Below are 27,181 nucleotides of genomic sequence, written 5' to 3'. Positions count from 1 at the left end.
CTTAAGCTGACATAGAAAAGCTATTTATGGAACAAAGGTTTCTCTGACCCCTTGACGGTAATTTAGCTTATAACTGAGATGCATGAAATATCACAGATCACTTCAAAATAAAATACAAGGCACATTCTAGATCATTTTCAGGTGTCTGGTATTACTTTGCTATCAATATATCAGTAACCTATTTCTTATATATATTTACTGAGTTGCATGAGAGACCCTCATGGTCTGTTCCAACTCTACAATTCAATTATTTTATGTTTTGCTGCACCGGCTCAAGGCTGATGTAGCAGAGGAGCTTGTCTCAAGCCTCTAATCTTTAAATGGAGCAGTTTAGGATTCAGCTGATCCATGGATGGTCCTGCTCCACTATCTGCAACACTCCAGTTTTGTGGTCTTACACTGGCTATCATTAGCAGGACTTCCACCACCAGTAACTTCCTAGCCATCCATACTTTTACTAAGTGCTTCAGGAGCCTCCACAGTAGCAGAGGTTTTTGGAGGAGTGCCTCTGCACAGCCATATCACTACTATTAACATAAAGGTTGTTATCCCGTTGAACTTGGTTCTTCTTCTGAATAAATGTACTTGGGATTGTACTGTAGCCTGGATTTTCTTTGGGAGCTGGAACCTCCTTTTTAGATATGACCATTTCAGCAACCATGTGAGAATAGAGTATACATGCACACAAAACAGTAACTGTGAAGTAATCTCTGAGGAATATCAGTAGCACTCCAGAGCTTTACATTTCCTACAAGGACTTAGAACAACACCTGGGGGACCACTAGTTCCCGAATCCCCAGCCCTGTTTTAGAGAGCTGGTTTTATTGACATTTTGGCATTTATAACTCTGAATTCTGCTTTGGTTAAAAGCAACATTGAATATAAAAAAGGGAATAAATACTACTACTAATAACGGAAGTCAATTATCCATCGGTTCACTGCTTCAAAGGTCATCACAAGTCCTGTTCGAGGCAAGAATTTACATACAGTGCATAAAAAATTGATAATTGATTGGGGGAACGGACCAGCAATTACTTTTTACCAATAGTTAAAAATAGCAAGTTCTCTGCTGTTGCTTTGGCGAGGATGACGTCATTTGAAAAGCCTTTTAGAAACACCTTCCTTGATGCTGCTCTGCGGAAAAACACTTTTTTCCTCTCCCCATATCTTGGGGAAAGCAATCCCACCAAGCATACTCCAGTACTCGCATGGCAGAGAGACTGGGGCAAAAAAAAAAGTACCCATTCTTAAAAAGACAAATAAACTGGGACGTCGCTTCCTCTTGCCCGCTTCTCCAAATCGTCGCGGACGCGTCTCTCGCTAGGACCCAGGAGTCGCGGGGCCGGGAGCGCGGGGCGGTTCCTTCCATTGACGGAGGCGCCGCTGGCTGTCGTGACGTCACATAGGCTGGGCCGATTCCCTCGCTGCCGAGCGCTCCTGCTTATTGTTGCCAACCGCTCAGAAAGAGCAGCGGCAAAAAAGAAGCTGCACGGCGGAGGCGCGAGCTGCTGCATCTGGGGAGGCATCGCGGGCCGGGGGCCGGAAGAGGGGCAGGGGGCGAGGGGAAGGAGGAAGGTCGGTCGCCGGCAGCGCTGCTCCCTCAGGCACCCGCAGGAAGAGGAGGAGATGCGCGGGTTTCGGTGCAAGGGGCCCTCGGCGGCGTAACTGTTCCTGATAAGGCGAGGTGAGATGGAGGCTGCAAGAGGTCACGTCGCAGAGCACTTTCTGGCTGTTGGGCAGCTCGCGCAGAGCTCCTTTTTGAGGCGGGGGCGGGGAGAGTTTGGGAGAGTTGCTAGGATGGGTATGAGGGAAGTCGAGGGTGAAACGGTTGCTTTGTGCTAGAGCAGGAGGCTGCCATTCAAAAGGCAGGCATCAGTCACTTCGGGATAAGCGAATTATGTCTCTCTCCAAAAAGTTCCCCTTCCTTTCCCGAACTGTTTTAAGGCTCTTCCTGTGAAGGCTGCGGCCAGTTCCCCCAAACCCTGCCTGTCCTCTGGAGGCTGAGATGGCTCAGCTGTGCGGGAGTCTCAGTCATTTAATTTCCCAGCGGTTCACAGTTGATCATGTAGGCTCAGTAGGATGCGTATATGGGAAGTCTGCAAAGTTTCCTCAAAAATAGAATGTAGAAGAGCTGCCCCAGCCATTCCTGTGCACCTTAGTATACTCGGTAGCACTTGACATGCCTTTTTCATTTCCTTCATCTGGTTTCTCTTTTTACTATAACTTCTTGGGATTCTCTCTTCTCTCTCTCTTTTTGGGTTTTCTGTTAGAGCCGTCACTTCCCTTTCCTTTCTCTATGGTCTTTACACCATACAAGCAGTTAGTGGGGTAATCAGATTTCAAAGAGATATATTTCACTCATTAATTGGTTAGATAATTGATTTCATGAGACTTTTCAGAAAGTGCTCCCAGTTGATTGGGCAGCAGATTTTAATTGATTTAAAATAAAAAATTCAACTAATTATAAAAGTGCAGCTGGCAAGTGTTGTCTTCTAACAGAAATACCCTCTTCTCACACACACACAGGAGGAAATGCCTCTGCAAAGATTATAGCAGCAGTGATATGTATATGTAATCTAAAAACATTTTTCTAGATTATTAGTTTGCACAGAAAAAAAAATAGTAAACTAAAACTCACAATGACTGTCAATATCTTAATTGTTTATTTTGTAAGGGTGCTATAAAAAACTTATTACCAAACAGTTAATGAAAACTTAGGCCACCCACATTCATTTAATTAGGTGTCATCTCTAAACCTCATTTGTGTGCTCCTTCATCCCTATGTTGTCAAGTAGATGTTGGTCTGAATCACATAACTATTCCTGGTGAGATTTGTTCCAATTGAGCTGATTTTACTCATGGTTCAATGGTGCAGGTCATAACAATAATTTATGGCAAAAATCCAGTGAAATGACCAGACAGGCATTCGCTCACAACCTGAAAATGTATTGAGCCATTCACAAGATGCTTTCCACATAGGTTGTGTCATGTTATCTTCAGTTGGGGTGGGGAAAACATGTGCAGATGTGTGTTTGGTAATACCAAAAGAGATGGAACTTGAAGGCCTGGCTGTAAACACAGTCATTCTTAACCACAGAGAAGCAACTAATTGAAGAACTCTCTTGCTTTGAGTATGGTTTCTGCAGTACAGTGGTACCTCGGGTTACAGACGCTTCAGGTTACAGACTCCGCTAACCCAGAAATAGTACCTCGGGTTAAGAACTTTGCTTCAGGATGAGAACAGAAATCGCGCAGTGGCGGCAGCGGGAGGCCCCATTAGCTAAAGTACCTCAGGTTAAGAAAAGTTTTAGGTTAAGAACGGACCTCCAGAACAAATTCAGTTCTTAACCCAAAGTAGCACTGTAGTTATCTTAAACAGTTATCCTAGCCCCTGAAAGTGGCTACATGTTATTCCTGTAAATAATAATGGAGCATGCCAAGTAACTTGCACAGTCATCTTGCCTGCTGTATTGTTGTGGAGTAACCTGAAGACCCCATAACTACATTACTTTGCTACATTTTGAGAGAGCCTAATGTGTTGGAACCAGTAGCATAATGAATGAGCGGTCTTTATTTTCTGAAAAGCCTATAGTGACTGTGTGTGCACCTTTATATATGTTCTTTCTGAGAGGATTTCATTTCTAGGGATACTAGACTTCCACAGTCTTGGCACTCAACCAATCCATTGTTGAACATGGTAGAAAAGGCACTGGTTGGGACTGGATTCAAGAAGGGTGACTTTCTGTGGTGCTTTGTGATTTATCCAACTTGCTATAACAGGAGATCATTTTCTACACAAGTACAAGTTTGAGATTTTATCTTTGATTTTTGTTTGTTTGTTTGTTTGTTAGGGCTGCATAAAGAAGGACACATGGAATGACAGATTGCTTAGATATGAATAAAAGCCAATAAAGCCTGAGGAAGAAGTAAAAGGGGGATCCCTTTGCAGCAGCTGCCCTGATGTTAAGGGACTTCATTTTGCCCATCATGGAGGCGGATGGCTGGGAGTGGCTAGTGGCTCCTATTCAGCAGCTGATATCCTGGGGTGCATCTGCAGCCATGGTGTTTGGAGGTGTGGTGCCATACATCCCACAATACCGAGATATTAAAAGGACACAGAATGCAGAGGGCTTTTCAACCTACGTGTGTTTAGTGTTATTAGTTGCAAACATTTTAAGGATACTCTTCTGGTAAGTTGACTCTTATACCACTTTGAATGTTTTCTCTATTCTTGAGTTTCTGGATGTTGATGTCAGAGATGCTGTGAGATTAAGTGCCTTTTGGACACCACAAAAAAATCTTCACAGAAGGAACATAAAATCTGCTTGAAGATCACAATTCCTTTACTCGGTGGTTGATTGTGAACAGCTTTGTGAATTATCATTCATAAATTCTACATTGGTCATACAAAACTGAAGTAGAAGAAGGATTCGTCCTAGATTTGATTCTAGGTCCCAATCCCAATCCACTCTGAGCTGCAACACATTGGCTATCAGTAATACAACAGCAGAGAGAGTAAAATATTATGGAAAAGTCTATTTTGATTCCGAATCTGAAAACTTTAATTTCACACACACACACACACACAATATTTTTAAGAAAAACTTAAAATGTGAGAATAAAATAAACAGAATATTGAGTTAAAAATAGTTTCACAGATTTCTTGCTATCCATGTGAGTCACAGCATGCTTTGTTGCCCAGGTATACCCTCTTTTTGTTTTGTTATCCATTTGGCTGCAAACACATAGGGTTGGATCCAGACTTAATCATGCTTACTGATTTCAGTGGATTTACTGTAGGTATGGCTAAAGCTAAAAGCCCAACTATGTCTTATTAGAGTGAGTCCTATGAATTAAATAGGGCTTACTCCTATTTACTCTACGTGTGGTTTAGATTACAGCTCTGGTATGGATCTAACCCATAGGATTCTTTATGTAAGTGGTTGAGGGTCTGGAGCTGAAGAGATTTGTCTTCCTAATTTTTAGTTTTGTGTTGCTTTGCACTGTGTTCCCAAAAATAGTCTCTTGCTTTGCTTTCTACTGTTCCAGTTATGGCTGGAGTCCACAGAATGTGAATTTTTTGGCACATCTATTAGAAGGTTATGCTTATAAGTAACTCAGTAAATCTTGAGGCTGTCCTCTAACAGTTGATCTGTGTAGTCATTTATTGTGGAAATCTTCTGGGCTACAATATTCCTGTGTGCAAACTGTGGCCCTCCTACTGTTCTTAAAATATTTCCCACTTTTCTGCTCTTATTATACAGGTGTCAAAATGGGCTCCAGCATTAAAGCTAGCATAACCAATCCTTTATATGGTGAACTTTGCTTCACAATAAAATATAATTAACTTTGGGCACTATCCCTAACCAACAAATCATTTTATGAGAAGTTCAGTCTGAGGAAGAGACAAAGAGTAGTGGACTGATGCCCCACCCACCAACCTCAAAGAAGATTATTCCACATAGCTTTCTTGCATCAAGATCCTAAAACTTCCTAATTTCTAAATAATATTCAGTCGGCCTTTCCCATCCCGATACCTTCCAGATATTTAGATTACAACTCCCATCAGCCCCAGCCAGCTCGACCCAGGAGTGAGGGTTGATGGGAGTTGTAGTCCAACAACACCTGGAGGGCAGCAAGTTGAAGCAGGCTGGTATAGTTAATTGGAGCAATGAGTGCAACGGGCAAATCTGATGTTGTTGCTGCCTTTCCCCCCAATGGTTATAGTCTACTAACAAGTGAAAAGTGCATAGGGTAGCTTGATTATCATCATTCAACTTCATGGTTTTGTAACAGTATTTTATTATTTGTTTATATAAAATGTTTATCCTGCCCATGCACCACTTGGGATTAGGCACTTGAGATATTTACAGTAACTTGTTGGACAGAGATAGAGATAGAGATACACAAACAAACCCACCGTGTTTGATTGACTCTTTTGAATTATTCCCTATGTCTGCAAACTTTTGCTTGAAAAGCCATAGCTAGATAGATGTGTAGTGCATGTCACCCTGATATGTCTCAAATAGCTATTACAAGTTAACATATTTTACAGTATAGTGAAAGAGTATTTTGCCATTGGGTCCAACCATTGCTTTGACATGCTGCTTGGTTCTATTGTTATGCTTGTAGGGTTACACTATAACACATGCTATTTTTTCTTCTAGCCTTATGTTTATTTACTGCTTTGGTCTATTTGTATAGTTACGTTTTTATTTGGAACATTGATTCCTTTCCCTTCATAAAATGTAAACATCATAAACCAGGAAAGTTCCTACCACAAAGGAAACATAAGAAGAAGAATCTGATTACGTGGACTTTAGTTCACAAAAGCTTGTGTCATTATAAATTTGGTAATCTTTAAGGCTTCACAAAATGTTTTTGTTTTTGCTACAGCAAATTAACACAGCCACCTCTCTTGGAAAATAATGTTATAATTTAATAGTTCTGTCACAAATCTAATATTTACAAATTATTTCTAACTCCAGTTTTTCTGGGATAGTAGTATGTGGTTCTACTGTCTGCAAGAGATACAAAAACAAGTAGTTTTAACTTCCTGTCCTCTAAACATTTTTTCTCAGACATCTGAATTCCCATCATTATTTTTCTAGCAATGTGATTCCTAGCAGGTATTGTTCTGTGTTAGAGGTAGGTGCTTCAAGGTCAGCAGTGTATTAAATAAATACTGTACAAGAAGCACATTCTGGGGGTGTTTTTTGAGCTCTTATACTGCTCTTGTCGCCCTCACACAAGGTCAGACAACTAATCATACTCTTCTGATGCAGTGTTGGAAAATGCATCTGTATTTTTTGAATGTCCCCGCTGCTCCCTGCCCTTGCCTCCTATCAAAGGACAGCCATGGTGTTTGTTCTAAGTTCTGGGAAACATGAGAAAAGACACAGGAAATAAACAGGCCCATTTCATTTTGATAAGCCATACTTGTCTGTGGCAAACACAGTAAAGTGGATAGGCATTTGTGTGTAGAGTGGTAACAATTTAGTGCTGGGTTTGGTAACTGGGTTTGCCCTAGGATTATTGTAATGTACAATTTCAATACTTGATCTTAATGTCAAATGAACACTGGGCTTAGGGAATTTGGGACTTTAAGTCAGTGAATGAGTAACTCAGTATTACCTCTATGCCAGTATTTCTCCACCATCACTCTGGTCCTGGTCAGTGCACTCTCATCATCTTATTATTGATCTTAAGGGGTGTTTTCCCCATGCCAACATCTTATTGGAGTGCCTCAGGGTGCGATTCTCTCCCCGATGCTTTTTAACATCTTTATGCGCCCCCTCGCCCAGCTTGTTCGGAGTTTTGGGCTGGGCTGCCATCAGTATGCCGATGACACCCAACTCTATCTGTTGATGGATGGCCATCCTGACTCGGCCCCAGACACACTGACCAGATGCCTGGAGGCTGTGGCTGGATGGTTACGTGGGAGCCGGTTGAAGTTAAATCCTTCGAAGACAGAGGTCCTCTGGCTGGGACGGGACGATATGGGATTGAGGGGGCAACTCCCATCTCTTGCGGGGGTGCAGTTAGTGCCAGCACCGTCCGTTAAGAGTTTGGGTGTAATCTTCGATACCTCCCTCTCTATGGAGGCGCAGATTACAGCTATAACAAAGGCGGCATTTTTTCATCTCCGCCAAGCTAAGCAGTTGGCCCCTTATCTCTCTCGCCCTGACCTAGCCACTGTGATCCATGCGACGGTCACCTCCAGACTGGATTATTGTAACTCGCTCTACGTGGGGCTGCCCTTGAGACTGACCCAGAAACTCCAACGGGTGCAGAATGCCGCGGCGAGACTCCTTATGGGGTCTTCGCTGCGAGACCACATTCATCCGGTGCTATATCAGCTGCACTGGCTCCCGGTGGAATACAGGATCAGGTTTAAGGTGCTGGTTTTAACCTTTAAAGCCCTATACGGCCTAGGACCCTCGTACCTACGGGACCGCCTCTCCTGGTATGCCCCACAAAGAAACCTACGGTCTGCAAATAAAAACATCCTGAAGGTCCCAGGCCTCAGAGAGGTTAGGCTGGCCTCAACTAGAGCCAGGGCCTTCTCGGCTGCGGCTCCAATCTGGTGGAACGCTCTGTCAGAAGAGACTAGGGCCCTGCGGGACTTGACATCTTTCCGCAGGGCCTGCAAGACAGAGTTGTTCCACCAGGCCTTTGGTCAGGGCGCAGCCTGACTCCCTCCTCTGGCAACCTGCACAGAGTTTTGCTTAATGGTTGCCATTAACCTGATTTTAATTAATTTTTATAATGAAATATTTTTAGAATGTTGGTTTATTTGATTGTTTGATTATTTGATTGTTGTTAGCCGCCCTGAGCCCGGCTTCGGCTGGGGAGGGCGGGATATAAATAAAATTTATTATTATTATTATTATTATTATTATTATTATTACTGCAACCAAGCTATTTATTTATTGATCCATGAATCTTGGGGAAATAACCCATCCCCCGATTTTAATTTGTTTATGGATGGCCATTTAGGTTGGATTGCTATAGCTCTCATGGATGTAATGTGAAACCAGGAATTTGGACACAAGCCAAATGTTACTGAAGAGTATTCTTCTCTGTTGATTGCATTGGATTGCACTGTAAATCCAGCATCCGACCTTCAGAGGATTGGCCACTGTCCAAATTCATCTTGTGTCGCCTGAAGGAGAATAAGATGGGTGCTGTTAGCTTTTTAGTGGTGTGTGTTGTAGGTCAAAAATGTTAACTCATTAGTCACTTTTTAAACATGCGGAATTGTAACTGGATTTTCATTTATACCTTTCCCTGTTTAAAAGTTGTTGAGAATTCAGTGACGACAGAGAAAGCTTTGCTACTTGAATCAGCATAAACTGGCTTTTAATCAGCACAATAGTCAGTCAGTTGTAATCCGTTGTGTGGTTATGCTTCTGCTATGCTTCTACTAATGGTCATAATTTCATAGATGTATTTATTTTTGTTTCATAGAATCATAGAGTTGGAAGGGACCACAAGGGTCATCTAGTCCAACCTCCTGCAACGCAGGAATCTTTTGCTCGATGTGGGGCTTGAACCCACAAACCTGAGATTAAAAGTCTTGCACTCTGCTCTGTCTGAGCCAAGTCTATGATGTTCATGCTTAAATTATAGAACTTCTGATGCTGATTGAAATTGCATCTTAATTGATTATCAGTAATGCTATGAACCAGAGTGTGTAAACTCAATCTAAAAACTGTTTCATGAAGTTTGTTTGAAAGACTTGTGTCTCAGCTAAAAATTTGTCATACAGTATTGACCTAACTTTCCCTCCACAAATTAACTGGTTTGGCATAAAGGTGGTAAGGGGAAACTTTGTGGAAGTTGAAAAAAGTCTCAAGCTGTAGAGAGGACGATGCAAACTTGTTGGACTTGTTGGAGAGGCAAAAAAAGAGAAAAAGGTCTGGGGTGCTTGCTGTAACAAGAGCAGCATTTATTGCTGCAGGACCTGAGGTGGATTAAGTTTTGGTTTAATGGTTTAATGAAACTAGGGCAGATAGGCTGGAAGGAAACAAACAGGACTGGGAAGAAATTTAGGGTGGAATTTAGTCAGGAAAAGGCTTACAGGAAAGAGAAGGCAAAGAGCCATAATGAATTAAAAACACACCCACACACCCACGTTTGGGGAAGTGAGGTTTGGTAAGACATGGAGGCAGACTTCAGGCAAGAGGTATTGTCTGGCCTGTCAGAAGCATCTTCCAGCATCCTTCTACAGCAGTGACTGGGAGACAGGCAATGCAATATGAGCGGCCAAACTACACCCAGTTATGCTTATTTTAAAAGTCAGTGGGGCAAGGTTGATTTATGACAGGTCTTCAGGAAAAATAAAACGAGTGAGCAAAGAAGCAGCCAAGTAGAGTCAGTTTGGTAGTGGTAGGGAGCAGATATTACTCCAGGCATAGGCAAACTCAGTCCTACAGATGTTTTGAGACTACAGTTCCCACCATCACTGACCACCGGTCCTGTTAGCTAGGGATGATGGGAGTTGTAGTCCCAAAACATCTCGAGGGCCGAGTTCGCCTTTGCCTGTATTACTTATACTGTATATCCCATTTTTCTTGGGGAAAGAAACCTCTCGGTTTCACATTCCATATTTATAACTTATTCATGGGTGGGCAGGACAGATTTGTCAAAGGATGGAAAAACTCATGTTGCTTCTCAGCAGTATGTGTGTGAGAGAGGTGGGGTGGGGGGAGAGAAAGAGAAAAAGATCTAGGTCACATACTGACATCTGGGAAATTGCAAAAAATTGACTGAGGCCACCCAAGGGTAATGAAATGTCTTGCTTATTAAGAATTTCTGGGTCAAAGCTAAAAATAATATTTTTTATTAATATAAATAATATTTTTTATTAATAGTGAAATGTCTCAGCATTAGGTGCCACAGTGTAAGTTAGGCTTAAAAGAACAAAGCATAGAAATAGAAGCTTGCAATCTTTAAAGACATCTCAGGAATATTGAGTGGGATGGAAGGGACACAAGGAAGGGTTAGGAGAAGCAGCAGAGATCCAAGGTTAACTCTCTGCCACTTTTTTATTTTAACAGTATCCATCTGCTCTGGGGTTCACTGGACCCTCTAAATTATAGCTGGAAAGAAAGACCACAATTGGCTTCAGGGTTTTTTTAAACAGAAAAATATTGTTTAACAGCAAAACTGTTGAGATACATTTGACACCACACCATAATTTTAACTGGGAAAGTGTTAAAACTCTTGTGTTGAAGAGAGCACCTAGCTCAGTAAACTACTACTAGAGTGTTTCTCAAGGTTTGTAGCAGCATAAAAATTGAATTTATAATGGAGATAAAATTCTAAGGTTTTTCCACCTTTCATTCATTTATTTATTTACAAAGTTTATACACTTGTAAACTGCTTAGTGGTTTTATAATCAAGCAGTATATAAACTTTGTTAAATAAAAAAAAATAGTATTTACTAGATTTCTAAGTGGTATAATTTTGAGAAAATTGGTGGAGATAAGAGTGGACTCCAGTTACACTCTGAAAGCCATCAGGGATCAGAACTGATGGCTTTCTAGATGATTTGGGACTCTAGATCCAATCACTGTCGGCCATGCAGACTTGGGCTGATGATACTTTTAGTCCACTATCCATAGGGCCAAAGTAGTGTCGCTTTCCCTTCCATTTCAGTAGAGATAAATCAGGCCCCCAGTAGCGTAATAAGTTAAAATGGATTTAAACTTCTTCTTTTAATTAAGGAGGGGGGAAGCTGAAATACTATGGGAAAACTGATCCCAGAACTGTTGGAGAGATGTGGAAGAATTCAGTGTAATGCTAAGCAGATTGCTTCATTGCTGCAAACACTTCTGCTTTTCTGATAGAATGGTCTGCCCTCTTCTCCCCCATGTGCTGTTCTGAGGGTTCTCCAGGCCAATTTGGGGAGAGTGAGGGGAGCTGGGGGCAAGCCTCTATGCTAGTGGAAGTCCTTGTGTGTGGCCGTGCTTCTTATTTGAATGAATCCCATCCATGGAGTATGAAGTCGTTCAGGTTTGCTATTTAAAAAAAATGTTACTTCAAACAGCCGCTGGGGTCCACAGCAATATCACTTGCTGTTTCTTAAAGGGAGGCTTACTATTCTGCCATGCTTTGTGAAAACTGGACCCATTTGTTTGTTAAGTTTTAATATGTGCTTCTTTATCTTTGCAAACGAGCAAATGACATTGCATGACAAACCTGTTGTAATTTATAGCTATTTAGGAACCTCAGTGCTAGTTGAACTGGATTTAATGATATCCATGTCTGAATGGAAGCAATTCTCCTCACACAATTGTCCCACCCACTACTACGCCACATAACACATTTCCCAGAATTTATTTGGTCACGTTTCCATAACATACCTTCAGAGACGCTGAGAGTGAATCGACTTATTGTATCTGTGCCTATTGTTTTTGCATCTTCTGGAGTGGTCTCAAGCTGCTGTCAGAATTGAAATGCGGGAATAAAATTTGGTTTACGTCTCAAGTCCAGATTTTCAGCAAACCTAACTAAACGGCAACACATTTTCTTACTGTTAGCATCTTACCTGCTTACAGTAGATAAGATAAAGGCAAGTGTTTGCATTAGATTTCAGTGTGTGGAAAGCTGCATACTACTTCCAGACTTCCTGGTGACTAAAGGATAACAAGGCTCCCCCCCAAGTTATGTAAAAGATTGAATGACCAGTGTGACAGTATTACTTCCTGGTTTTAAACAGTTCAAAAAATGACAAACCAACTTAGCAAGCACCAAATCAACATCTGTTGCCTAGCTTGATAAGAGCAATATACCTGGCAGTTTCTCTCCAGAATTTATATAGATTGGTGTTGGAAGTGAAAACAGGAAATGGAGTACTAGATTAGTGTTCATTGTTTTTGCACCCTTCCTTTGAACACTAGTATTGTCTACTCAGAGAGAGGGGATACTGGTCTAGATGGACCATTGATCTACTCAGGGAGTTTGTACTATGCTAGTGGAGGAGTATGGGGGACGCGGGTGGCGCTGTGGGTAAAAGCCTCAGCGCCTAGGGCTTGCCGATTGAAAGGTCGGCGGTTTGAATCCCCGCGGCGGGGTGCGCTCCCGTTGCTCGGTCCCAGCGCCTGCCAACCTAGCAGTTCGAAAGCACCCCCGGGTGCAAGTAGATAAATAGGGACCGCTTTCTAGCGGGAAGGTATAAAATATTTATTGAAGTTTTCAAAAAATTTAAAGAAAAACAAAACACACACACACAAAAAAAAAAAAAACCAAAAACAAACATATACCTTTCAATAACATTTTTCCTTGACTTCCCCACATCTCCCCTTCTTGTATTCCAATTCAATTTTTAATTCAACAAGTTCCTATCCCCAAATTTTACCTTATTATATTTAAGTCCTTTTTGTTTAACCAATTTTAACATAAATCTCAATCTTGATACATCAAATCTTATTCTTAATACCTTTTTCTAAAGTCGACCCCAATTCCATTTCACGATTTCCCCATTTTAATCTAGAATAGCAAAACAGATTATTTACAAGAAAGAAAAATATATATATATATTTGTACCGCCTTTGGATACCCAAAACCCCACTCCCCACTTTTCCCGGTTTCAATCTCCAACCAATGTCCATCAATCCATCTGGTATCAGCCTGGTGATCTCACATCCGAGGCCCTTAAGTCTCTCTCCTTTCCTCTCTGCCGGTTTTTGTGATAGTCCTTTATGTTAAACGCCAAATCTCGGAGAAGCTCTGTCCCCATAAGGTCCATACTTCTTCCTGCCAGGCCTCCATATTTAAAATTGTAATCCAAATCTTGTTTTTTACTTCTTTTAAGTCCAAATGTCCCAGAAACTCCTGCTTCCACTTTGATTAGATTTGTGTTTTCCTTTAAATCCATCTTTACAGGCCTTTGGCCTGCCAGGTCTCCATAGTTATGATTGTCATCCAAATCTTGTTTTTTACTTCTTTCTTTAATCCTCTGCTGCATTATAGCTCCTCCTTCCTTTCCCTCTAAATTGTCATGTGTAGCTTCTTCAAATTTCTCAAATTCCTTTTCTTGTTCAGCTGCAAGAGTTTTTAGTTCAAGGGCACAGTCTTTTTGTTCTGGTACAAAGACCTGAGTCAAGTCCCTTCCAATTTCCGCGGGTTTGTTTGCTTTTTCATTCAATATTGTAACATTTTTAGCCAAAACAATGCTTTGTTCGTGAAGTTTTCCCAGGCTACGAAAGATCTTCTCAAGTGCCGTCTGTATTTTTCCACTTACAGCCATTCTGTAATGTCCCAGAGCCCCCTCTAGGGGAGTACTGGTTACTTAGTATTCCTTCCAGTTGTAAATCCAAAAGTCCTTTATTTTCCTTGATTTTCGACAATTTGTTACCTAAATGTAACAGATATGACCAGCCGAGGCAATAGAAACAAAGTTCTTTCTCTTTTTTTTCCCTCTCAGCTTTGACAGCTAGTTTGACAGCTGTCAAAGTCTTTTAAATCTCTCCAACAGGCTCCCTCGCGGATCGCTCCCGGGTCCTGGGGGAGGGGTAACAATCCACTTTCAAAATTAACTCTTATCCTCCAGCACATTCACTTAAACTGCCAAAACGTGAAATTAGTTACTTTTGACTTCTCACGAAGAAGATGTTCTTTTCAACCTTAGTTATCTAGTCCTTGCTTTAAAATGTTTACAAGAGGGGGAGACGGACTTCCTCTTTGCGCCTTTCCCGCTCGTGCCGAATCAAAAAAAGGGATTTTTAATATCCAATTTCCGTAATACTCACGGGTTGTTACTTTTAGTCCAAATTTCAAAGGAAGGAGTCAGCGCTCTCCAACCATGGCATGCGGCTTCGCTTCGCGGAGACGGGTAGACAGCTCTCAGCTCCGCGCCGCTCACCCCCGGTATGTTCCGGAGCCTTTAAAAAGGCTCCTTTGCAGCGGGGGGGGACGCAAATGGAGCCCGCCGAGCCTTCAGTTCACAGGCTTCCCCGCCTGTGATTTTTTTCGGGTCCCCGCTTCGCCGTAGCGGTAGAACCCTGGCTCCACGAAGCAGATTTCCTCCGGAGATCGGAGGAAATCCGCCATTACAGTTGCTGGCGCTGACCGGAAGTCTCTAGCGGGAAGGTAAACGGCGTTTCCGTGTGCGGCTCTGGCTCGCCAGAGCAGCAATGTCACGCTGGCCACGTGACCCGGAAGTGTCTCCGGACAGCGCTGGCCCCTGGCCTCTTAAGTGAGATGGGCGCACAACCCCAGAGTCTGTCAAGACTGGCCCATACGGGCAGGGGTACCTTTACCTTTACCTTTAGTGGAGGAGTGGGGAATTGGCTTTAATCAGCAGGCTAGATTGTAGGCTCCTCTACCTTCAGGCCAGTTTGAGAGGTCAGAAGTACCTGCCCACCAGTCAAATCAGCTGACATCACTATGATGTCAGTTGACCCATTTTCCCTTCGTATGGCAACAAGCTGCACTATAGAAATGAGCATCCGAACCTAGCCAAGCAGGGCTTGAAGTGACTGCCGATTAGCTGTTTGATGCTAACTTCAGGCTCTACTTTTCTTTTGGGATCTGCTCACCACGGAGTTCCCCATGGAAAGTTCAGGTAGCTCAGCCAACCTCAGCAGGCTTGAAGTCTGCATCTATCAGCTGATTTGTGATGTTAGCAAAGTTGCCTTGTTAGTTCACAATCAGGAGCAAGTGTGGTGTGGAAAACTGTCTGTCAGGTCAAATGGGGATCTGTGCTGTCTCTAATTAGGCCTGTGAACTGGAGGTTTCTCACCCCTGTGCTAGTGCCTGCTACATGTCTACATAATGGAGGGTGTGATAATGACAGAAAGTAAATGGAATTAGCATAGGATAACAGAGGGTTTTTATGGAGAAGGGTGATTGTTATGATTTAAGACTCCTTAAAAAAATTAAGTTGAAAGTGGGAGCCTCCAATTTTCAGGCATATGTTTCCTACAGTTCATTTGCCTTTTGGCCATAGGCCATAACTGAATTTAGGATGATGAAATAAATTAACCTGGCACTAACTGCAATATACGTAGAACTGCAAATATTGCAGATCCAATAGTCTTCGGAATAGTCGGTGAATGATACAGCTTTTTTTCTTTTATAACCCTTCAATTTTGCATGTGCTTACCCATGAGATTTATTAGGGGATTATGGAGGCTTCTATGCAATTCAGGAAGAAGAATTTGGATAGCAGCCAGTTCTTATTGAAGGTCATGCCCAGGTTTTATGATTAGGATTTAATGCAGCCATAAAAGGTAGACTATCCTGTAACATTTGGCTGATATCCAAATCCTGATCCACAGGAAACATAGCTAAAAGACAGTAGTAAATTAATTTATTTTGGATGGCTTGTTTCTTAATTTCACTCTTAGTTGATTTCCTATGCTTCCTAAATTAATTTTTGCTTGGCTCTCAGTAATACTTATTGAAGATACGCGGCTGCCTATTTTTAGCGTACTGTTGCTATGGTTCTTTTATCAGCTACCCTAACTCTGGACCCCTGTCCTTTACCTTTTTTTTTATTTTTACATCCTAGGCCTTCTTACCAATCTTCAGCCTCCTCATCTGCCACACACCCAGTTGCTCCTCCTACCATCTTCTAAACTTGCTTACAGAAGTGACACTGTTCATAAACATATCATTTCTAGCAAGTCCTCTCAAAGTACTAGAAGATTTGTGAACATCATGTGCTATAACTGTGGGAAGCTTGTTTGAGTTTGGAAAGGAGGAGGACAGAACTAAAAGAATCTGCTATTTATGGTGTAGTGTTTTCAGTGAAGTTTCATGGTTAGTTTTCTCTCCCTTCCCACCCCACTTGGGACCTAACTTAGAATTGGATTAAACTACAGCTCAGCTTTGGAATATGAGAATAATAAAGGGTGATAGGCATTATGCAGAAACCTTTCCTGCAACACTGTAGGCTTGCTGAAACACTCCCCTAATACACATGTTGTACATCAGTAAACAGCCCCTCCCCATTTCCAGTATGGTGCATAGCATGTGACACAGGTTGTATGTGCATATAGCATTATCTCTGTAACCATTTTTAAGGTGAGAAGTTTGTGGAGATTAAGTGCAGCATATATGTGATTTTCAGCATGTTGGGTGTGATTTGTCCCTTGGTAACTGCAGCAAATCCCCATTTGTCTGAAATCAGGGAAAGGATTGGACACATTCACATGGTTGGGTTGCTAGTAAGTTTATGTGTGCATGTGCAATATATATTTAAGATAATCTTTTGGAACTTAGTTGTTCCTGTGAGTGTGTCTTTCAATTATTTTTAAAGCTTAGGAAGTGAAGAGATCTCCCTCTAGTGGTTTTCACGAGAGAGACACTGAATTCTATACATCAGTTTAAACTTAGGGGAAAGCATTCTTCTTGTTAAAAGCAGTTCTTGAGAAGATGAAGTACTATCCCTACATAACTTCATTTGTATCACGTGACCCCAAGAAGCACAGAAGAAAGGCAGTCATGTCCACATAATCTCAACCATTTCACTGTAAATATCCTCAAAAATCCTCCGATTTCCCCATTACTCCAAAGAATCAGTGTTAGAAAGCTAGAAGCTAAATAGACCTTAAACCTAGGTTATGGGCGCAACAATGGAATGTCCAGGCGCACTTTTTTATAACAAGAATACAAAGCCAAAAATGAATGAATTGCAGCTAAAATACAGTGGTGCCTCGCAAGACGAAAAGAATCCGTTCCGCGAGTCTCTTCGTCTTGCGGTTTTTTCGTCTTGCGAAGCAAGCCCATTAGCGGCTTAGCGGATTAGCGCTATTAGCGGCTTAGCGGGCTTAGCGGATCAGCTGATAAGCGGCTTAGCGATCAGCTGTTAAGCGGCTTAGCGGATCAGCTGTTTAGCGGCTTAGCGGATCAGCTGTTTAGCGGCTTAGCAGCTTGGGAAAAGGGGGGGGGGAGGAAAAAAACCCTGCAGGAACTTGCAAGACATTTTCGTCTTGCAAAGCAAGCCCATAGGAAATTTGTTTTGCGAAGCACCTCCAAAATGGAAAACCCTTTCGTCTAGCGGGTTTTCCGTCTTGCGGGGCACCACTGTATTATGTTTATTTTTCACATGGTCTCTAGTCCTTCACTTGCCCACCTCCCCCTAATATTCTTAAGAGGGTCTCTTCTTCAGTCTTCAGAAAGTAGCTGGAAGTGAGTAGGCGGGAAAAAGGTCCTCCTTTCCTTCCACTCTGCAGTTTTAATCTGAAATCTTAGGGACACTACAGTGCCCAGAGCTCAGAAACTGCTTGTGCTAATGAAATTCCTGGTTGCAAAATGCACCTAGAACAATGGGAGTTTCAAACACTGCAATGAATCCTTTAGTTAACGCAAAGGATCACCACCCAGCTAAGCAACTTCTGTGGGATTGTTTCCTGGGATTGTTTCTATGGGGTTGTTTAAACAAAATTAATATCCTCAAAATCCTTTTCTACTTTTACTCACTGTATTTTGCAAATTGATTGTAAAAGTAAATGTTATTGACTTCCACCCTTTGAGCAGCTTGCAATGTAATCAACCCACAAGAAGGTTTTACTCTGATGCCTGGTCAGAAAGAGAGAAGTAGCGTGGACCTGGAAAAAAACCTTTACATCTCCCCTGAGGGGAACCTATGCCCCTAGAAAGAAGTGCACATCTACATTTGAAAAGTCCTGCTTTGAGGGATTTTTTTTGAGTTGGCCATTGCAGCAACCCAGCCTGCATTTACCAGGAAGTGACCCCATAAACTCTGTAGGACTGACTTCTGGTTAGCATTGTGCTGCAATGTTTTGTTCTTGTCTGATGCGGCAATAGCCCTGTCTTGGCTGCAGGGACATAGGAAGCTGTCTTGTCCTGAGTCAGACTCTTGTTTACATTGAGTGGCATTGGCTGACCAGGGTTTCAGAGAGGTGCTTCTCCCAGCCCTACCCAGATATGAACCTGGGACCTTCTGCATGCAAAGCAGTTGTTCTACCACTGAGCTTCAGCCAGCTTGCCAGCGGCAATGCATCCTAGGGCTAGGGCTGTTGAATAACACTTGGGCTAGTATGGAGTATAAATGTATTAACATAGTCCAAGTGGAATTCTTTGATCCACATTTGTGTGTGTGTGACTATTTCTGTTGAAGTTGGTAGAATGAATGTTCATGATTTGATCTGTCATCTTTTCTTCCAGGTTTGGGAGGCACTTTGAATCCCCTCTACTGTTGCAGAGCATCATTATGATAATTACAATGTTACTGATGCTGAAACTGTGCACTGAAGTACGTGTGACAAATGAGCTGAACATAAAACGGCGCTCCTTTTCAGGTGAGTTGAAGCCCTTGGCCAGTGATCCTATGTACTGTCCTTCCCTTCTGCATTTGTAGTTGGGGTTTTTTTTGATACTGAACTTTAATTTGGCACATGTTATATAAAACTGTCTTTAAAATAATAATAATAATAATAATAATAATAATAATAATAATAATAATAATAATAATAATTCTGTACTAAAAGAACATTCAGCCTGACTTGTGGTAATGGGCTGTTTTTTGGAAATTTGTTATTTGTTTTAAAAATGCTTTCTTATGAATATGCCAAATCCTATTCAGTAGCTGGCGTCATGTTTTGTTGCAAAAGTTAATTCAGTTGAGCTCTGGGTTAATTGTAGAACAAAATGGTATTTTGCCTGTAGAAGAAGGGTGGTCTCACTTTTTGATCTCCAACCCTAAGAGCAACCTGATGCTTTCCAAGTTGTAGTTTTAATTTGTTTTGATTACGTCTTCGTTGGTTGTCAGTTTGTTTTGATTCTTCAATATATGCTTATTTAAACAAGAAAATGCTGCAATCCTAAAATGCAAGATAGCTGCCTTAATTTATGAATTGCTTGGCCTAGGGAATTTACATTTTCTAATGAAATATGCTATGAGATGATGTGAGAGAATGAAGCATATTGTAGCACAAAACTCACTCTGTGTGCTTGTATTTGGGTCAGATGGGGGGGATCCTTTGGAGCTTTTCTTCTGAATGCTGGCACCATGGAAATGATCAGCACAAGGTATTCCTTGATTGTATTCATTCATTTGCATATAATGGAGAAATACCCTTTCCCCCAGGAGGAATAAGGAAAGGTGGTAGGAAGAGTTGCTTTTCTGTTAACTCCAATTAAGTATCTTTTAAGAAGATAACTTTGGGAAGCTGGAAATAAATGTTGAAATTGCGAGCAACTTCAGCTCTGCTTTTGTATGGACTTTTGGGGGTCATGGCTGAAATTTGATAAATAAAAGTTTCCTCCTCACATTTTCTCCATCACATTGATATACCGTATTTTTTGCCCCATAGGGCGCACTGGCCCATAGGGCACACCTAGGTTTTTTTTGGGGGGGGATAAAGAAATTTTTTTTTATTTCCCCCCCCAGGTGCGGGGCTGGGACAGGGGAAGCCCGAGCTTCCCCCAACCCCAGCCCCCAGAACAGGCTGCTATGCGCAAGCCTAGGGAGCCCGGCGCGACGCTGCGCGCCCCAGGCTTTGGGATGCAGGCAGCTCTCCGCAAGCTGTGGGAGCCCGGCGGGAACTCCCACAGGCTCCCAAGGCTTGCGGATAGCTTCCTGAAGCCTGGAGAGCGAGAGGGGTCGGTGCGCACCGACTCCTTTCACTCTCCAGACTTCAGCGAAAGCCTGCGTTCGCCCCATAGGACGCACACACATTCCCCCTTCATTTTAGGAGGGGGAAAAGTGCGTCCTATAGGGCGAAAAATACGGTAGTTATCAGGCCAACAGTGGTGGACTAGAAGAGCCATTCCTCCTGCTGGGTTTCTTTTTGCTCTGGAAATAATTCTCTTTACAAGTCCAGTCTAACCAAAAAAAATATAGGGCTCATACAAGTGCAACTTCCAGCTGCTTTAGAGCTAAATTAGACGTGGTGTTAATTGTGTGAATGCAAATAATGTGCATGCCTTTTGTTATGTAAATAGGAGCCACAGGAAAGCCTGAGCAGGTTTGGGATCATGAAGGGTGAGGAGGGGTAGTTTAACTCTTTATTTCCCAGCCACAGTCCTAGTAAAAAGGCCTCTGTTGAATGCTGTTTGCAATTAAAGGAAAGCTTCCATTGGATTCTCACACTTTACTGTGATTGCTGTTTACACAACAAGAACCTGCACATTTAATTGTGTTTGCACCATTAATATCATGTCCTGTTTCACCTTTGTGGTAATACTTTACTTTCTGGAGCAATGTGTACAGAGAGCTCCCATTTCAAAAACCTGTTGGCGTCTGTTTCCTCAAAATTCAAGACTTTGAATCTTGGAATGTATCACAGTTGATCTGTGAGTTTCTGATATGCCTGCTATGTTGCTGCTGAAGAAGAAGGAGGAGGAGGAGGAGGAGGAGGAGGAAGAAGAAAATGAACACCTGAAACACCCCTGTAGCAAACACTAAGGCTACAGTGCTGTATATGATTACCTTGGTATAAGTCCCACTGAACTCAATGAGGCTTGCTTCTGAGTAGACATATATGTAATTGTGATCTGTCTGTTTTTGCACTTAATTGACTAGCCTGTACTAGCTAGGTCACTGTATGTATGTATGTATGTATGTATGTATGTATATTTAAGCGTGTTTGTAGCCCAGGTATTAGAATGCAAAGTTAGGCTAGCCAGTGTGCAGGTAGAATCAAGGTTAATTTAGCCATGGAGCTGACTAGAACATTGATTTTGTTGTTGCCTTAGAAGAAGCAAAATAAAGTAACAGAAACTCTGGAAGCATATTAAATTCCTTGATTTGCAAAACTTATACAGAATTCATAATTTACAGAACACAGAATTTAGGTAGCTGCCCAGAATTTAATTGTGTTAAGCACAGAATATACACAATCATGGCTATGGAGTTTAAATTAAGTAATTGTTGGTTTCGTAGCACTCTGAGGAAGTGTGTGCAACTGTTTATCTCAAGTGGAGTGAAATAACAAAGAATCCAATATTCTGTAACTCACTGAAGTTTGAACATGGAACATGCAATGTACATGGTCACTGATTTACAATCAAGCCATCTATCCCTAAGTAATGTTTATCAAAATGCTGAGGGTAAACTATTTCATGCTGTTTTAACTTCCGTAAGCCTTATAGTGAAACATTCTGTTAAATTTTCTTTAAGAGTAGTGTAAAAAGACAACATAATTCATGTTTGGTATTGATGTATATACTGCATTAAATACTTGCTCAAGCTGTGGATTCTCTTATGTTTATGTAAATATATATTTCAGATTATTTCTCAGATGTTTTTTAAGCAGTGCGTTGTGACTCAATTATTACTGTATCTAGCTTCAAAATCCAGGGGAGAATGTCTTGTAGACAGCACAGGAACTAAAATAACCAAATCCTTCCAGCATGACTACCAGCAAAATATACTAACCCTGAACTAATTTATAGCAAATTAAGAGGCTGGCTATTATATGGAGTCAACTAGTCTGTTTTGTCTTTGCTTTCTCTTCAATGTTTTAATGTAGCTGCAGATAGTAAGGATGAAGAAATCAAAACACCTCCCAAGAGATCCTTTCTGGGTATGTACTTTACAAACCCAAGCTGCATGAGGTTGCCATCTGAACACCACCTGTTCTTCACTGCTTTTTATTTTTACTTTTGGCCCTTTTAATATTTTTGTCGTGTTAGAAATGAATGCATGATTATCATTTCTACGAAGACGATGCCTGTGCTACATTTTTCATAATAATAAAATCCCACTTCAGTTTTAATACTGACTGAGGAAAAAGATGCATTCAGGTTTGCTCCTCAAGCAAGTTTTTACTCCTTTCCACACATTTTATCTTCAAAATATTATTCTGGCCAATTTTTAGGTCCCTTGATGTGCACATTCTTAATTGATCTTTATTTCCCTTTATTCCCCTTTTTTATGCACTCAATAATAATGTTGTATTCTTCTCATGCCTGAAGTTCAAGAGTAAGAGTTCCATAACCAGGTTGTTTCAACTTCCCTTGCCAGCATCTGGTAAATTGTAGGAGATGGAAAATAAAATCCAGGTGATTTATGAGATATGGCACCTGCAGATGTTGCTATTGCATTTTAGAGCTGAACAGATGGGTTTCTGTGTGACAACTCTGCCACAGAGATTAAATATAACCCAAGCCTATAATAGGTTTGAATCTGTTGCAAGACTTGAAGCAGCCAGAAGAGAATGGATTGCAGTAGGAGGCACTTTTTTAAGAGGCTGCAAAGTATTTTACATTCCTTACATTTTGGAATTGGAGGAAATAACATTTTCTCAGTGTGCAAGTTTAATTATTCTATTGTTCAGAACATTTTCTGCTGCATCTTTTTCCAAAAAAGGGTTTTTCTTTTTTGCAAAACCTTTGCTGCATTTTTTTTGTTCTTTGATTTCCATCATTAGCTTGTAGTGATCTTTACCAGTGTGCTGTGCAAAGATCTACTAACTCACAGGATGTAAACTTGCTTGAAACTCCCTGTTTACATTTCTGCTTCCTTTCTTATTTGTGGTGCATGGTTGAAAACAATAATATGTTGAAGTTTAGAAGGTTAGAAATATTATTCATTTGTCTTTTTTCCTGTAACACAGAAAAAGCTTACTAAAGTTGTTTTATTAGCAAGTGTTTCAAGTTAAAAAAATAAATAATACAGCCTGAGAAAGTTAAGTGTTGCATTAATGCATATTTATTTACCAATATTCAACTAGCAGACTTGCCAGCTAATTTCAGTATCAATCAGGGCATGTGCTGGGAGTCACACAAACCTGGTTCAAGGTTTAAATGAAAATGTGCACTCTGTGAATGTGTGGAAAAGTAAGTGCTTTAGCAAAACTTCCAGATTGTGGGGGCAAAAAGTCAAATATTTTTCCTTAGCGGCTCAAGTGTGCTTACAGGCCTGGTTCCTGCTCATTAAAATGGGTGTGCAAGTTCTCAACATGCCTACTTGAAATGGATATGTAGCCTTCAAAGGTGAAGAAGAGCTTTGCCAGTTATGCTTTCATGCCAGAATCTGTGACTAAGCACACTCTGTATAGTCGCTTGCAGTAACGGACAACTGATAATGAAGTGTGGTGGGTTGAAGGAGATGGGTACTTGCATCCTATAAAAATGATAATGATGCAGCCTGTGCACCAGAGGGTAGGGAAATGACTCTTACTTTTAAACAATAGGCGACATTTCAGCCGCACAAAAATCAGAGGGTGATGTATGTGTGCATATTAATATGTGGCATTTTATATATGTGTGGTATCTGTGTTTGTGTGTGTTGAGGAGGCCATGGAGCAGGTGTGACCTGGGATGGGGCATGATCTGGGCAGAGTCCTGAGGGTCAGGTGGTACTTGGGGCTCAACCTCATGGACCAGTGCCTTAGAATGCCACTGGTGGGCTTGGTGTTGTGATGTTGCCTACTGATGATATTGCCTGGGGTGGGTGCAAAGGGAAGGAACCAAGTAATGGCCAGTGAGGTGAATGATTTGCATATTGCTGCCATGCCATTCAGATCAATGTTATACATTCTCCCACACTGTGCATGTTGCCAACCAGTTGGGAAGGATCATGTGACATTCCTCACTTTGCTGGCTGAGATGCTGCTGTGCATAGATCTTCCTGAGACAAAAACTTTTCTATAATGGGATTCCTGAATACAAGGAAGGACAATTAAGTTAAAGAGAACTATTAATCATATTCTGGGGTGGTTTGTTTCCTCTTTCTGTGAGCAACAATTTGCTTTTTCTCATATTTAAAGCATTTTTTAAATATTTAAAAATTGTGTGTGCTTCGATTGAATTATGAGAGTGGTTTATGCCTGCATATTGCAGAATGCACTTTAAAATGTATGTGTTGCTAAAATAAATGCTTTCCATTCCATTCTTGAAATTGGTTAAACCAGAGTTTTTAGGTGATAAAACAGTTTTGTAAAGTGCTGTTAGCTCAAAGAAGGATGTGTTCCACTTTGAGTGTCCGTTCTCCTTGGAAACTGTCACTACTATTTCACGCTATAGTATATTAGAGTGACAATGTTACCTAGGGGGTTTAGATGAATAGAAGTTCAGTAAACCTGATATATGATATTGGAGCTGTCATTTGGTATTACCTTCCAGTCACAAACTGAGCTACTTCCTTATGCTCTCTGAGGTCCCTCTTGAGCATATTTGTCAGCAGTCTAGCAAACCACTTAGTGTCATTGATTCTTCTACACCCAAAAAGAAAAATTAGGAGAACAATTTTAACTAGTACTTTATTCTGAAACTGGACTCTTTATTTTCTTAAGCATATGGATAGCTTTCTGGTTTCGAATAGAAACAACTTAGGAAACAAATGAAGAGCAAAGATAATGAATAAAACATTTCAAGCAAATTTTAATATTCAAATTAAGCCTTTGGTCCTCTTAATAAATTAACAGAGTATTTTTTTATTTTAAAAAAACTTGATTCCCCCCCATTACATTGTTTAACTCATCCGTGCTAGTGATATTTTGAAGGTGATTAATATTTTCCTTTAAACAACAAGTTACACACTTGTAACATGTTTGGATTATCATTTTAGAAGAATCATTCTCTGAATCAAGAGAATGCTAGCTGTTTACAACAATGCTCTGAACAAATTAGTGATTTGTTAATGCTGTTGTGGATTTAGTGTCACAGGTGAGATGAAAAGTTTGCTTGACTGCTAACATTATTGTTCTTGTAGGCCTCTTGCCATCCCCAGCCAGCTGATTTGGTAATTACCAAGGAAATTGTAGAACTAGAGTCTCTAGATTTTGAGAAGCTAAGTTCCTTTAATTATATAGATCTAGTAATGATATCTCATGGCAGTTCATGTATACCCTGCTGCAGTATCTAGCCATTCTTGGTTGCCATCAAAATTCTTCAGTTGTGCTTGCGATCTGCACATAGAGGATAATGCTAGACCTCTTCTCCCCCATTCCACTAGTCATAAAGTGTGTTCAAATTACCATGCTCAAGATTATCGGCATCTCTGTGGCGCAATGGTTCAGTGTGTCTGGCTGTTAACCAGAAGGTCGGTGGTTCAAGCCCACCCAGGGACAGCTGCAGGCAAGATTCCTGCATTGCAGCAGTTTGGACTAGATCACTCTTGGGGTCCCTCCCAACTCAATAGTCTATGTTTCAATGAGTCTGTCTACACTTCCATGAATATATGATACTAGTGTGCTAATACTGCATGCAGTTTGGTTTTGGGGGGCGGGTTCAAACACTATTGTCTACATAAGGATCAATAGTGTCAGGAAGGGCAACCAAACCAACTACCTCCAAACCAGTCCTCATGCTTTTATCATCAGTGAACCTTCCACTCCCTCGAGGAAATACCTGTCATATGTAATTTTACTGCTGGGGTAGCCAATGTGGTGCCTTCTAGATGTTGTGGTTGTGGGTTTAAGTTTCTGTGGAGAGAATCAGAACTCACAGGGTTAAGAAGTTCTGAGTGACGTCTCACATTCTGAGGCGTGGTTTAGAATACTGAGGGGAGTGTTCTACTGTGTCTCTCTCAGTGTGTGTTTGCTTCGTTGCGTGAGAGGAGCAAAGATGTGTGCATTGTCACCAGGAAAGTTATGAACTGTTTGTTTTGCTACGGGAATAAAGACTTAAAGTAAGATAAAGGAGACACCGTGCGTCAAGCCTGATTTATTACGCACACACGGCAACTGTGCTTCTGTTCCCGCTGTGTTTACACTCTGCTGAAACCGGAGGAGCCCCGGGAGAAGAGAGTCGCGCAGAAGAAGCGTGTGGACCCCCTGGGGGCTGGTAAAGCTACAAATAAATCACCGAACAGGTTATGGGGTTATCAGCAAACGCTTTGAAGCAGAGATAAGCCAAGTTCGTGCCGGTGTGTGTGGTGTGGCCAGCTGAAGAGACGCTGGGAAAACGCAGAGGACGCAAGGCTGGAGCTGTGCCTACGATTGAGGCAGAGGGCTCGCTGGAGCTGTGCGCTTGAACCGGGTGCGAGAAGAAGCTACTACTGTAAGTAGGCTGGGCCCCGGGGGAGAAGATGGCAGACAGCCATGAATCGTACGCAGTCCCTTTTGATAAGGTGGACGGGAGCAAGCCCTGGGTCGCGTGGCAGGCACTGAAGACGGCAGTGGGAGCCAGACCAGAGGGGGCTGGGAGCTGCTCAGAGGAAGCACCAAGCCCAGGAGGGGCTGAGGGACGCCCAGAAAGCCCAGAAGGGGCTGGGACTGTGTTGGGAGGCTGTTGCAATGCTTCCACACGTCTGAATGATGGGCTGTGTGCTGGAGAGCGGCTGAGAGAAGAAAAGAGAGAAGCAGTGGCAAGCTGTTCCACTGGAAACTATGCACCTGGGAGTGGGGGTGCAGGCCAGGCAGGCCATTCCAAGGGTCTTGAGAGTGCCCAGGCTGTTTGGCAGGAGCTGGAGAGGGTTTGCAGAGTAACCACAGCAGAAGCCAAAAGCCACGTCCCCAGAAGCAGCAAAGCCTCAAGGAGCGCTGCTGGCAAGGTTGGGGGGGCAGAGAAGACCAAAGGCAAGTTTGCTAAGTTTTCCACTCGGCGTTGCTTTGTTTGCAATTCCCCTGAACATCTGCGTCGCTGCTGCCCACAGAGAGCAAGGGAGACAGGGCAGGATGTTTCCAAGGTCGCTTCCCATGGGAACCAGCCGGGTTTCCATGGCAACCAGGCCAGCAGAGGAGGCAGGCGTGGGAAAGCGCAAAGAATGCGACGTGCTTCAGAGGGGGAAGAAGACGCTTATCAGCTGACTGCTTCG

At 41.9% G+C, this 27,181-nt stretch overlaps 1 protein-coding gene and 1 non-coding gene across 7 annotated transcripts in view; both read left to right on the top strand.

The window, feature by feature from the left end:
• Positions 1-27,181, top strand: part of SLC66A2 (solute carrier family 66 member 2) — a 68,272-nt gene that overhangs the window by 2,047 nt on the left and 39,044 nt on the right. Inside the window, exons 1-5 of one of the 6 annotated variants that reach the window (XM_053396716.1) lie at positions 1,394-1,684; positions 2,527-2,565; positions 3,852-4,190; positions 18,643-18,776; positions 21,951-22,004. In XM_053396716.1, coding sequence (XP_053252691.1) covers positions 3,961-4,190; positions 18,643-18,776; positions 21,951-22,004 — 418 coding nt within the window. In that variant the 5' untranslated portion in view covers positions 1,394-1,684; positions 2,527-2,565; positions 3,852-3,960. Of the gene's footprint in view, positions 1-1,390; positions 1,685-2,526; positions 2,566-3,851; positions 4,191-18,642; positions 18,777-21,950; positions 22,005-27,181 lie in introns of those variants that run through there. The other 5 variants (XM_053396720.1, XM_053396715.1, XM_053396717.1 and 2 more) reach the window with 5 other exon arrangements.
• On the top strand, positions 25,420-25,493 carry TRNAN-GUU (transfer RNA asparagine (anticodon GUU)). Its single transcript has one exon. It is a non-coding gene; the product is annotated as a tRNA-Asn (tRNA).

This window comes from Podarcis raffonei, chromosome 7 (assembly GCF_027172205.1).
Source record: "Podarcis raffonei isolate rPodRaf1 chromosome 7, rPodRaf1.pri, whole genome shotgun sequence".
Lineage (NCBI taxonomy): Eukaryota > Metazoa > Chordata > Lepidosauria > Squamata > Lacertidae > Podarcis > Podarcis raffonei.
This window is presented reverse-complemented; position numbering and strand designations above follow the sequence as displayed.